Below are 12,143 nucleotides of genomic sequence, written 5' to 3'. Positions count from 1 at the left end.
TGGAATATGAAATATAGCTCATGTAACTTAAATGTAAGGAAAATGGCCATTTTCCACGATGGAATTTGGCTTGCAAGGTGTCATATGAAAGCTCAGAGACTGTAGTTTCGGGATGTGGTGTAATATTTCACGGCAAATGATGTATGGGCCATAGGTATCAAATCTAGTGCATATACTGTGGAATATGAAATATAGTTCATGTAATTAAAATGTAAGAAAAATGGCCATTTTCCACGACGAAGTTTGGCATGCAGGGTGTCATATGAACGCTGTGAGACGGTAGTATCGGGATGTGGTGTAATATTTTACGGCAAATGTTGTGTGGGCAATAGGTATCAAGTCCAGTGCATACATTGTGGAATATGAAAAACAGCTCATGTAATTTCAATTGTAATAAAAGGGTAAATTTCCACGACAAAATTGGCCATGCATGGTGTCAAATGAAAGCTCAGAGACTGTAGTATCGGGATGTGGTGTAATATCTCACGGCAAATGATGTGTGAGCAATAGGTATCAAATCTAGTGCATAAATTGTGGAATATGAAATATAGCTCATGTAAATTAAATCTATGAAATAGGCCCATTTTCCACTACGAAATTGGCCATGCATGGTGTCAAATGAAAGCTCAGAGACTGTAGTATCGGGATGTGGTGTAATTTTTCACGGCAAATGATGTGTGGGCAATGGGTATCAAATCTAGTGCATAAATTGTAAAATATGAAATATAGCTCATGTAACTTAAATGTAAGGAAAATGGCCATTTTCCACGATGGAATTTGGCATGCAAGGTGTCATATGAAAGCTCAGAGACTGTAGTTTCGGGATGTGGTGTAATATTTCACGGCAAATGATGTATGGGCAATGGGTATCAAATCTAGTGCATATACTGTGGAATATGAAATATAGTTCATGTAATTTAAATGGAACAAAAATGGCAATTTTCCACGACGAAGTTTGGCATGCTGGGTGTCATATGAACGCTGTGAGACGGTAGTATCGGGATGTGGTGTAATATTTCACGGCAAATGTTGTGTGGGCAATAGGTATCAAGTCTAGTGCATACATTGTGGAATATGAAAAACAGCTCATGGAATTTCAATTGTAATAAAAGGGTGAATTTTCACGACGAAATTGGCCATACATGGTGTCAAATGAAAGCTCAGAGACTGTTGTATCGGGATGTGGTGTAATATCTCACGGCAAATCATGTGTGAGCAATGGGTATCAAATCTAGTGCATAAATTGTAAAATATGAAATATAGCTCATGTAAAGAAGAAACAGAAAAGCCCCCCCAAAACAAGTGCAATATGAACCGATTTATTTGACAGAAAGCATGTATCATTTACTTAAAGATTGGTCGACAATGGAGTCACCAGAAAAAAAGGCTTTTATTCGTCTGTGAGGAGTAGCCTATGTTCGTCTGCTACTAGGCAAATGCCAGTGTCATCGCGTATTTGCAGTCAGCACTGCCCCCTGTCGGTAGAAAATTGCAATATTTAAGGTGGAACGGAAACTTGACTACACTGCATTCTGAATGTGCGGCCAACTTCAGCTTCGTTCCATTGCATGTAACTAATGAAAGAAGACCGTATCTACATGAAATAGAAACAAAATAGAAACATATAAGAATTATTACATGTTTACAAGGCTGGAACTACAGCAAATATAGGCCTACTACTGTGATGAAGCACATAAAAAATATTTAAAGGAGCGATTTGTAGGATTGTTACCGAACGTTCTGTAGGCCAAAATCAAAACACTGGTGAAAGTTCTCAAGACTACCAGACGCGAGCCTCTTCTGGGTTGCCAGATGTAATGAAGACTTAGCTAACGTTAGTTGACCTGCAGCTGCTTTAACGTTTCTCCAACCATGCTACATATTACGGAAACAGTGAAAAAAAACCTCTCTAACCAACGTAACATATTTAGCTGAAGTTAGCGATGCAGATGAAGTTTAGCCTAGGCTACCTGTCGTGGAGAAATATGGCCAGCTCTGTGTCAGACTTGATATTCTTCGTTTGACGAAGACGTCGCCATATCCAGGGGCGATTCTAGACCTAACGCTTTGCTGGGGCACAGGCCCCCAACTCCCAATACATAAAAAAAAATGTGCGCGCAATATGAAATAAATGGCTAGCCTACGGGTAGGCTACTCTGATTCTGTGTAGATTATTATAGGCTACATTTGCAAATGCAGCAAACTTATTTAAGTTTGCCATTAAACCATAGATCAAATCACAGCACTGGCTACCAACATAAATGTTAATGTTGCCGTTAATGTGGGCAATTATCATACCTCCCTCGTCCTCCTCATCTCCTCACTGTTCCTCTCCCTCTGCCTCTGTTCAGGAAGAATTTTCTGATGTCCATCTCTGAATAGTTTATCAGAAGGCTATGTTTAGTTTTACAGTAGTACAGTTTCACAAACAGTATAGGCTATTTACAGGACTCTCTTTACAGTAGGCTAAATCATTATTAACTCTCCGCATGTGTGCATGCAGCCTACACACGGTGTGAGTGTGTGTGTGAGGGAGAGAGCACAAGCCGGTAAACTGTTGCTAAATTTAGGCTACAATGACGCTAAGCATTGAAAATCAGATGCTAATTATGTGGGCTACATTCTCTAACAGCGATCAACTTTTTTCTGTTAAACAAGTTGTGAATTTGTTGTAGCTTAGCATTAAAACAGGGGACGACTTACTCTGCGCTCAAAGTGATCCAGCGGTTTCCACTGTACAACGAAACACTCGGAAGAATCATGTGAACGATTTTCATTGGTTGTTGCGTTCAATCTTACCCAGCTACAGAGGTGCTATTTCCTGATTGGCTATTATGGCCCCTTTCTTTTTTTCCTTGTTTATTTTTATTGGCTGGTAAGTGACAGGCTCGAGCCATGATCAAAGCAGGCACGGAGATGCGCTCATGAATGCCGTTTCCAGCGAGAGCAGCGCTAGAATTTTACTGGGGCACTGTAGACTTTTACTAAGGCACGTGCCCCAGTGAATAAGGTCTAGTGACGCCCCTGGCCATATCAGCAAGCTCCTCCGATGTCCAATTAATTTGTTTCTTGTTTTATTTTTGGAAATTTGCCTGCCTCTCGTAGGGGGGGGTTGCAATGATATTTCTTTCCAAAATTGTTCAGCCCTACATGCAAGTGGATAATCAGGCCCAACAAGGTGATATACACGGCAAGGAGAAGGGGCCCCAGCACTGAGCTTTGGGGCACCCCTGTGGCAAGATGATAAGATGTGAAAGTTTGTCCCATGAGCCAGTGAGGTAGGATTCAAACCAGTAGTCTGCCTTGCCTGTAATGCCTATGTTTGAGAATATGGATTTTAGGATGCGGTGGTGGACCATGTGAAAAGCAGTTCATTTGTCAAGCAAGATGAGTACCAAGGACCGAGTGGCTGCTCTGGCTGATTAAGGCTCCCGTCACAGACAACAAAAGAAAGGAATGGGAGGAGTGAAAGTGGGTGGTAGTTCTCTATTTGGGTGGGAGCAAGGGAAGCCTTTTTAAGCAGTGGTGTTACCCCAGCCATTATAAATGCAGTTGGAAATGTACCAGAAGCCAGTGAAGCATTATTCACATGTGTTATAGCTGGCATGATGGTAGGAGATGACTTGGAGGAGGTTGCTTTGAATTGGCTCCAGTGGACATACAGTAGGACGGCTACGTGCTAGGGGTTCGACATCTCACTCTCAGTCAGAGGGGTGGCTGAAGGGCATGATATCTCCACTACTCATGGTCTTGGACTTTGCCCTCCTCCAATCTGCCAAGACTTGCTGATGCCATTGTCCCTTCTGAGGCATGCTGGTGTAGTGATTAGCAATGCAGCTGATACTATGGGAGACCAATTCCCATGCGTTGCAGGAGGTACCCATGTTCAGTTTCCTCCTAGGGCCTGCTGTTGCCACTCTGCCTAGTCACAAATACCATATTCATATGCTGTGCAATGTTCCAATGCTGCATGAACCCCATAACCCCATCACCACTTGCCACTTTATTTATTAAAATTATTGTTATTTATTTTCCCTGCAGGTTGACATTGAACGATCTGGAGCTGCCTCAAGATCAGGTTGCTCTTCACTTCGTGCCAGATTCAGGTCTTCGATTTCAGTTCAACCAGCTGAGCTTCACTGGAGAATGTGACCATGCCACATAGTACGTAAAGTACACTTGAAACCAACGATTTGTAGGATCATAAATTATATTCTGCTTAAAGGTGCAGTCAGCGAGACTGTTTTTTTTTTACAGTGTACAGAATGGGCAGTTAGCATTAGTTATGGGCATGAAATTGTGTAAGATCGCTGACGGCACCTTTAAACTGGAAGAGATAGATAACACAGTCGCACACATGCTAACCAAGTGGTGAATAATTACATATAAATCATAGTTATTTTCAATAAATCAATCATATTAACTCATGTAACTGATTATGACTATTGCCTAAATATATTGATAAAAAAAAAAAGCCTAACTGTGTTTGTGGAGTTAGTTTAGTAACTTTGAAATGTATGTATTCCCCAAGATACGTTGCCAGATTAGGGTATAAAATTTGGTCTGTGTAATATTGAAAATGTAGTTTCAAACAGGAAGATATGCTAATATACACTGCAAAAAGAGTTATTATTATGTACAAGTATGTACATTATGACAGTACAACCATATTTTGCCCTTCAGGGTATCACAGTTAGCTCATTTTATGGCAATAGAAGGATGGCTAAAAGAGCGAGAGAATGAGCGTGATAGAACTTGAGACTGTGAATAGTTCTGCTGAGGAGGAGGAGGAAGAGGCGATGAAACAAATGCCTAAAAAAAGCTAAGGAATTTAGGTGACATACAATTTAAATTGAAGGACATTTGCCCATATTTACTGAAGTGAGCAGGTCAACCAGCTTAACCAATGAGCAGTCCCTTACAGAACTCAACAGTCACCACCCACCCCCTAGGCCTGACCAGCTATGGTGTGAATTGTGATCATACAAGACATTTTGTGCAAAACAAAAACTAACAGAAAAACAAAAATGGCACAAGACTATATACATTTAATTTCCAATTGAAGGAACTACTAATCCCATCAGCTATTGCGAATGATAGATTTTCCAATGTTTGCCAACATAACAATAGTTTAACACACTTCTTTTTGAATGTAAGACAAGATGACTTACTCCACATTTCCACTTTCAAGGTAAGCAAAACAGTTTTCACTGGATACTGCATAGACCTGTGAAGTTTTATATGAGCGTATGAAATCGCTTGATCATGCCATAGCTGGTTTTAACCATAGACTGTATAAAATAGGTTTTAAGTCTACTTTGGACATTTATGATTTTATGGCTTTTAATCCAGATCTCAAAGGAGAATGTGAATTAGATTGTTACTTCCCGAACCTGAGTGGGCTGTGACTGTTAAGGTCTTAGTATGGATGGCTCCCTGCAAATTTCCCCTGTTATACACATAGCATAACACTGTTTGAGTATGGACAGGCTTTATTTTGCTGCCATTTTGGTATATCAAAAAGAAAAGCCAGATGAATGTACAGAAATACTGACAAATTGGCAAGTTATCTCATTCAATAACTATGTGTACTTCTGCGTTTTTATACAGTTGGCAGAAGAAAAAGTTTTAAGCACCTGTCAACAGCAAAAACCAGTAAATTCAGAACATCCAATAAGATGTCGTCTCTCCATACTATTTAGTAGAATTTGATAAAAAAATAAAATCCATTTTAAAAATAGTATTTATGAAACAAATGATCAAGGAAAGCAATAATTTATCAGTTATATGTACCTCGGAACCAAATCTGACAGCAAGCAGTTTTGGAGTTTTGGAAGTAGGCTGCAGGCAGGCAGCTGGTGGATACATAGCTGGCATGCGTAGGCTTTCGGTAAGGTAAAAGCAACGATCAAAATGCAATGTTGAAACACTTGGAGTTGGGGGGCCAGGCCCGCCCAAACCGGCCAGTGTGCCCCCCCAACTCTCCCTCACATAAAAAAAATCTAAATATTATTATGCCTATGATTGAAATTAAATCCATATTGAACACTTAGCCTACTCAAAATGAAACATGACGTGTGTCAACTATGCTACTGTTGATTGTATGCGCAAACTGCGCGATGCAAACTGCATGATGAAGAGGGATTCTGCACACTCGGACACCGTTGCAGTGAGTGCCACATTTACCACGAGAGATACATTTACCACGACTCCTGCAAAGCCAAATAGGCATAAATCTCTACCAGTAGGGTTTTTAGACACTGCTGCATAAGAAATTCAGCAAAAGGTCTCAAGAAAGTTCTAGGAAGATAATGGAAAATACAAGGTTTTTCACCTTTCTGACCGCAGGATGATCCAAGCACCCAAGCTGAATGCATGAGCTGTTAATCTAAATTGCAGAAACCGTAAATAAATGGCCAAACTGACACGTCGCATTTCCTATATTTTCCAATATTGTCCAGTGCTAATGATAAACTCGAGCAACGGAGACGTACTGTATAGTGCTTTGGATCATGTAGGCTACTTTAAGGGGAGATGGAATCGCCCTTTACTGAGCGCAACACAGCACGGGTTATCCAGAGGGATACATTATTGGAAGTAGTGACAAAAAGCCTATCATGGACCTGGCTGGGAAATGCGACAGTTGTGGAGTCAGCATTCGTAGCCTGTCACTGCAAACTCAAAAACAGTAGACTAAAAATGGCAATAAAAGTGGACTGTCAGAGCAGCACAAAATACTAAAAGCCATGTCGAGTGTCCTGTTCGCTCTTAAACTTTCCATCACTGTTGGTGCATCTACCTAGCCACTTCGTAAATGTGTTAGAATTTGTTCTTTACTTTAAAGAACATTTTGAGGGATCACATAGCCTATGTGCAATGTTGTGATATTATCAGTGCAATTTGCTTTTGAGCAGGATCTTACAAGAACATTTCGAAATGAATGGAAAGACACAGTGTAGCCTAGGCTTGCTAGTGGTGAGTCTGTTATAGCCTATTTACTTGTATTATAGCCTATGCAACTAGCCTGGGTTTTCCCATGCTGCCTTGCGCGCTCGATTTTATTCACGCTGCTAGGCAGCCTGGATTCTATGGACTTCGTTTTCACCTCAACGAAGGAACCAATCACAGAACGGAGGGAGGGCAGCAAGACGATGATTGAGCTACGTACAGACGCATTTGATATACATTCATAGCGCCCAATAAACGGCTCTGGGCATTCGTAAACCACGTTTCAAATACGAGAAAATGAATGCCTAGTTCCCAGACCCCGTCTCAATGAGATGAGGTCTGACAGGCTACTATGGCTACTATGCAACGCTATTCTATTAAAATTCTATTATTCTAAACGTTGTGTAATCTATTCAACACTATAGGCTATGACAGCTATGTGCTTGCACTATTTTCCCCCATGATCATATTGTTTCAGTTATCCAAAAGGCTCGAAGGATGCTCAGTGCTCATAGCCCCCACACCCGTTGCTCTCTGGCGCCGATGCTGTTCCTCGGGTAGGGCTTCCATTACCTGTTCGCTGTTTGATGCCACTTTATGTAGCCTCAGGTTAGACTCTGCCAGCATCTGTCTGGTTCTCATGAGCAGGGGCGTAGCACCAAATTCTGGGCCCTATGCACAAGTGGTGGCCATGCCCCCCCCCCCCCCCCCCCCCAACCAACCAACCACCGGCTGTAAGCATGAAGCATGAGGTTCACAACTAACTACTATCTAATCACACATTGAATTAATCTAACAACTCTTATATGTACTGTATAACAGAAAATAATCTTATTACCCAAGACTTCACTGAATTTCTGTTTTATTTGAAGAATGTTTAAAAGCTAGAACATGAAATGAATGAAAACACTTTTGGCTGAGAGAACAGCTATCTATACAAATTGAACACTTTTGACTGAGAGAACAGCTATCTATACAAATTGAACACTTTTGACTGAGAGAACAGCTATCTATACATATTGAACACTTTTGGCTGAAGAGAGCTATCTATCAAGGAGCATATTAAAGAAAAATGCCACATTAACAAAATGCTTCATTTCAATGAAAGAAAAAAAAATCATTAAAAAAACAGACTTCCACAAAGTGCTAAACACTGAAATTTACACTCTAGTAAGTGCCCACTGACAGGTCTTTTTGGTGGCACAATCCTTGATGAATCCTTCAATGGAGAGAAGGGCAAGGGTTAACCCTTCCTGCTCATGCAGTTTAGTAGTTTAAAGTAATAATAAAATTGGTATGCAAAGGTTGCAATGTTAGGGGAAGGTTCCCTAAAGGTTGCAACGTTTAGGGAAGGGAACGTTCCCTAAATGTTGCAACGTTTAGGGAACGTTATGGGAACGTTCCCTAAAAGTTGCACCGGTTAGGGAACGTTAGGGGAATGTTCTCTAAAGGTTGCAACCTTTAGATAACGTTATATAACCAAGAACTAACGTTTCCGGAACATTCAGCAAACTTTCCATGGGAACCAAAACTTACTCAAAAACTAACCTTCGGGGAACGTTTGGGAACCAAAAACTAACGTTTCCGAAACCAAAAACTATGGTTCCCAGAACGTTTTGGAAACCATAAATTGTTAGCTGGGAAGGCTGTTCAATCTATCCTGACTCATTGTTGATCTCACTGAAACTGAGTGTGAGGCGTTTCACAAGTTAGCTTTGCTACTAATTTGACAGCCTTTCCTCATGAACCTATATAACATTGAGCCTGCTAAGTTAAGCTAGCTCATAATAATTTTCGAATTAGTAGACTATTGAAATGTTGTGGTAGGCTATAAATCAGGCATCATGTTATTTCTAATTTTGTGTTAATGCTGTTTTAGCACTGATAATCGCGGATTCGCGGTGGTATTGAAGTGTTTTGTAACCTTCAAGAGTTCATTTCATTTGTAGACTATTGCTTTCACATTGGGCTCACCTTTCTTGGGAAAGAAGGCTGTTAACACTTGTTTTCCCTCATTTCTTTTTTTCTCCCTTTCTTGCCTCTCTTTTCTTTTCTGGGAAACGGATTTAGCTTTCTTAGACTTAGACATCTTCACGCCATGACCGTCTGCATTGCCGCTTCGGCAGAATGAACGTTACTTCAAAAATGCGCCTAGGAGGGGAAGGCGGACTGAACCATTTAGTGCAAGGGAGAGGGTGCCTGCCCTCAAACAATGTTGGCTTGGACACAATTTAATACATCAATCAACTGATGCATTTACCCGAAATATTTGCATCTATATTAGTTAATAACATTTATTAAGATCTTTAAATTAAGGAAATTATTTATTATTAAGGAAAATAAAATTCAACTCCTTAGGGGCCCTCCCCCCAATTGGGGCCCGGGTAATTTATTCCCACTTGTCCCCCCACTACGACGCCCTTGCTCATGAGCAGTCCTATTGCCAGCTCAGGTGAAGCAACAGAAGTCAGCCCATCATCTACATAGAACTGACGATCCACGAACTGTCTAGCATCAGAGCCGTATTCTGCTTCCCCTTTCCCGGCAGCATGTCTCATGCAGTATATTGAGATGGCGGGTGATGGGGTGTTTCCAAATACGTGGACTTTCATCCTGTACTCCACCACATTCCTGTCAAAGTCATTGTAGTCTCTATGATTGCTTCTGACCACAAAGCAGTAAAACATTTGCTGCACATCTGCTGTACAGTATCAGCTACTGGCTCTTTGCGGAACCTCAGAAGCACTCCCAACATCGTGTTGTTCAAGTCTGGGCCACTGAGGAGTATATCATTCAGGGATACGCCTTCACATTCAGCGCTCGAGTCAAATACTACTCTTATTTGACCCGGCTTCTTCGGGTGGTAAACACCAAAGGAGGGGAGGTACCAGTGTTCTTTACCTGCCTCCAGAGCTGGCGCCCGCTCGGCTTGGTCGTTGTCCATCATTTTCTGCATGAACTCGCGTAGTGGCTTTTCATTTCTGGCTTTTTCTCCAGGGTCTTTATGAGCGATCCATGGAATGGCAGGGGTGCTACCCAGCTATGGTCGTCGTCTTGGAAGACCTCTCTGTCCATGATGGTCAGGAACGCTCTGTCATCCACTGACAACGCTGTCTTGTTGTCGTCTCTGGAGCTTTCAAACACAGAGAGGCCAAGGCTGTCTGTGCTCGTTGCCCAGCCTGTGTCTTCCTCACAGGTGAGTGGGAGAGGGTTGTGTCGCTGCGATGTGCTGCTTTGGCCCTCCTTTACCATGTTGTTTGGACAGGGATGGAGGAAGGATGTTCTATTATGCAGCACATTGGCTTTGTACACATTGACTTCGGTTGGTTTGTGGGCTGCACCCAGACAGATGACACCCACCATGACCCAGCCCAGGTCAAGCCGTTGCACATATGGAGCGTTGTGTGGCCTGTTGATTTGCTCATGCACCTTATGAACTCTGAGGATGTCTTTTCCCAGGAGCATGAGGATGGGTGTGTCTGGGTCCACAGCTGGAATCTTGTTCGCCACAGGCTGTAGGTGAGGGTGGGATTTCAGATCTATCATCCGGCACCATGTCACACTCGATTAGTGTGGGGAGAGGGAGTTGCAGTTTCCCATCCATAGATTCAAGCATGAAGTTATTGACTCGTCTGCCGGAGGTCTCTGTTGTCCCCGCGCAGGTCTTCAGTGTGTAAGGAGCTGGACCGGCTTTGATGCCGAAGAGGCTGAAGAACTCTGACTTTGCGAGTGACTTGTTACTCTGTTCATCCAGCACTGCATACATCTTGACGACTTTGTCTTTTCTCCCTGCAGGATAGACGTTAATCAGGCAGATCTTAGCACATGAGCGTGGGCTGTCTGCATTGCCGCATGTCTCTGTGCACTTGGATGTGACTGTGGGTGCGTCTTCATCTGGCTCCCCGCTTTCCTCCTTCCCCGTGTGAGCTCTCGCGCTGGATGTAGGAGGGCCTGGGTGTAGAGCCGTGATGTGCCTCTCACTGTTGCACTCGCCACATTTGATTGATGCTTTGCAGTCTTTCGCCATATGCTGAGTTGACCCACAGCACTTAAAGCAGATGCGGTTGTCTTTCAGGTAAGCCTTACGTTCTTCAATAGGTTTGGATCTAAAGGTCCTACACTTTTTGAGTGGGTGAGGCTTCCTGTGTATCGGGCACTCGCGATCTGGTCCACTCGTTCTCTTCTCCACAGAGTCAGTGTACTTGGGTGTGACTTCGGTCGGTGTGACTTACTAGGGCTTTGTGGCTGTGCCTCGCGGCTTTCTCTGCTTGCTGTGGAGGTGTGACTTACTAGGGCTTTCTCTGCTTGCTGTGGAGGTGTGACTTACTAGGGCTTTGTGGCTGTACCTCACGGCTTTCTCTGCTTGCTGTGGAGGTGTGACTTACTAGGGCTTTGTGGCTGTGCCTCGCGGCTTTCTCTGCTTGCTGTGGAGGTGTGACTTACTAGGGCTTTGTGGCTGTACCTCACGGCTTTCTCTGCTTGCTGTGGAGGTGTGACTTACTAGGGCTTTGTGGCTGTGCCTCGCGGCTTTCTCTGCTTGCTGTGGAGGTGGCGATGGCGAAGCTTGGGTCATTCCTCACTTTGGCCTGTCGCCGGACGGATTGAGAGAAGAGAGAGAATGGAGGGAAGGCTACCCCATGCTCTTCTTTGAACTTGGATCCAATGGTTATCCACCTCTCTTGCAGACTGTAGGGTAGCTTTCCTGCGATCAGATTCACGCCGCGAGCTGTATCTAGACAGGCAAGGCCTGGTAGGTATCCTTCTTCTTTGGCACAGTCCAGTTCCAGGAGGAATGGAATGGAATGGAAATCTATTTATTTGAATCAGGGACAGTGCACAAAATAACATTTTTCCTGGGATCCAGGAAAATATGTCTTGGGCCAGGTTGTAGCAGCAATTGCTAATTTGCACCTGTAGTCCCTGGGCAAGTATAAAAACATAAAATAAAATAACAGTAATATAAATAAATTACATAGGACTAAAGATGATGTGATGGCCATAGTATTTAACAAACAAGCAGTCTTAGAACAGAAAACATGGACGCCAGCAGCCCACTTACACTCTCTTACCCCCCTCCCCAGCATACACATATAACTAAAGCCTGTTTGGTATTGTCCAGCTCCACACACAGACACACACATACAAACACCCCCCCCCACACACACACACACATACAACATTTTAAGAATGTGTGC

At 42.9% G+C, this 12,143-nt stretch overlaps 1 protein-coding gene across 1 annotated transcript in view; it reads left to right on the top strand.

The window, feature by feature from the left end:
• The window catches only part of LOC143111485 (phospholipid transfer protein-like), a 104,871-nt gene that overhangs the window by 48,565 nt on the left and 44,163 nt on the right, over nucleotides 1–12,143 (top strand). The window contains exon 4 of the mRNA XM_076273730.1: nucleotides 4,042–4,164. Within this exon, the coding sequence (XP_076129845.1) occupies nucleotides 4,042–4,164 (123 nt within the window). The remainder of the gene's footprint in view (nucleotides 1–4,041; nucleotides 4,165–12,143) is intronic.

The sequence above is a fragment of the Alosa pseudoharengus genome, unplaced genomic scaffold, assembly GCF_046254945.1.
Source record: "Alosa pseudoharengus isolate Yale_2024_CS ecotype anadromous, Long Island Sound unplaced genomic scaffold, YU_APseudo_1.1 YU_APseudo_1.1_scf_8, whole genome shotgun sequence".
Classification (NCBI taxonomy): Eukaryota; Metazoa; Chordata; class Actinopteri; order Clupeiformes; family Clupeidae; genus Alosa; species Alosa pseudoharengus.
Note: the sequence above shows the minus strand (reverse complement) of the source record. Positions and strands in the feature narration are given on the sequence as shown.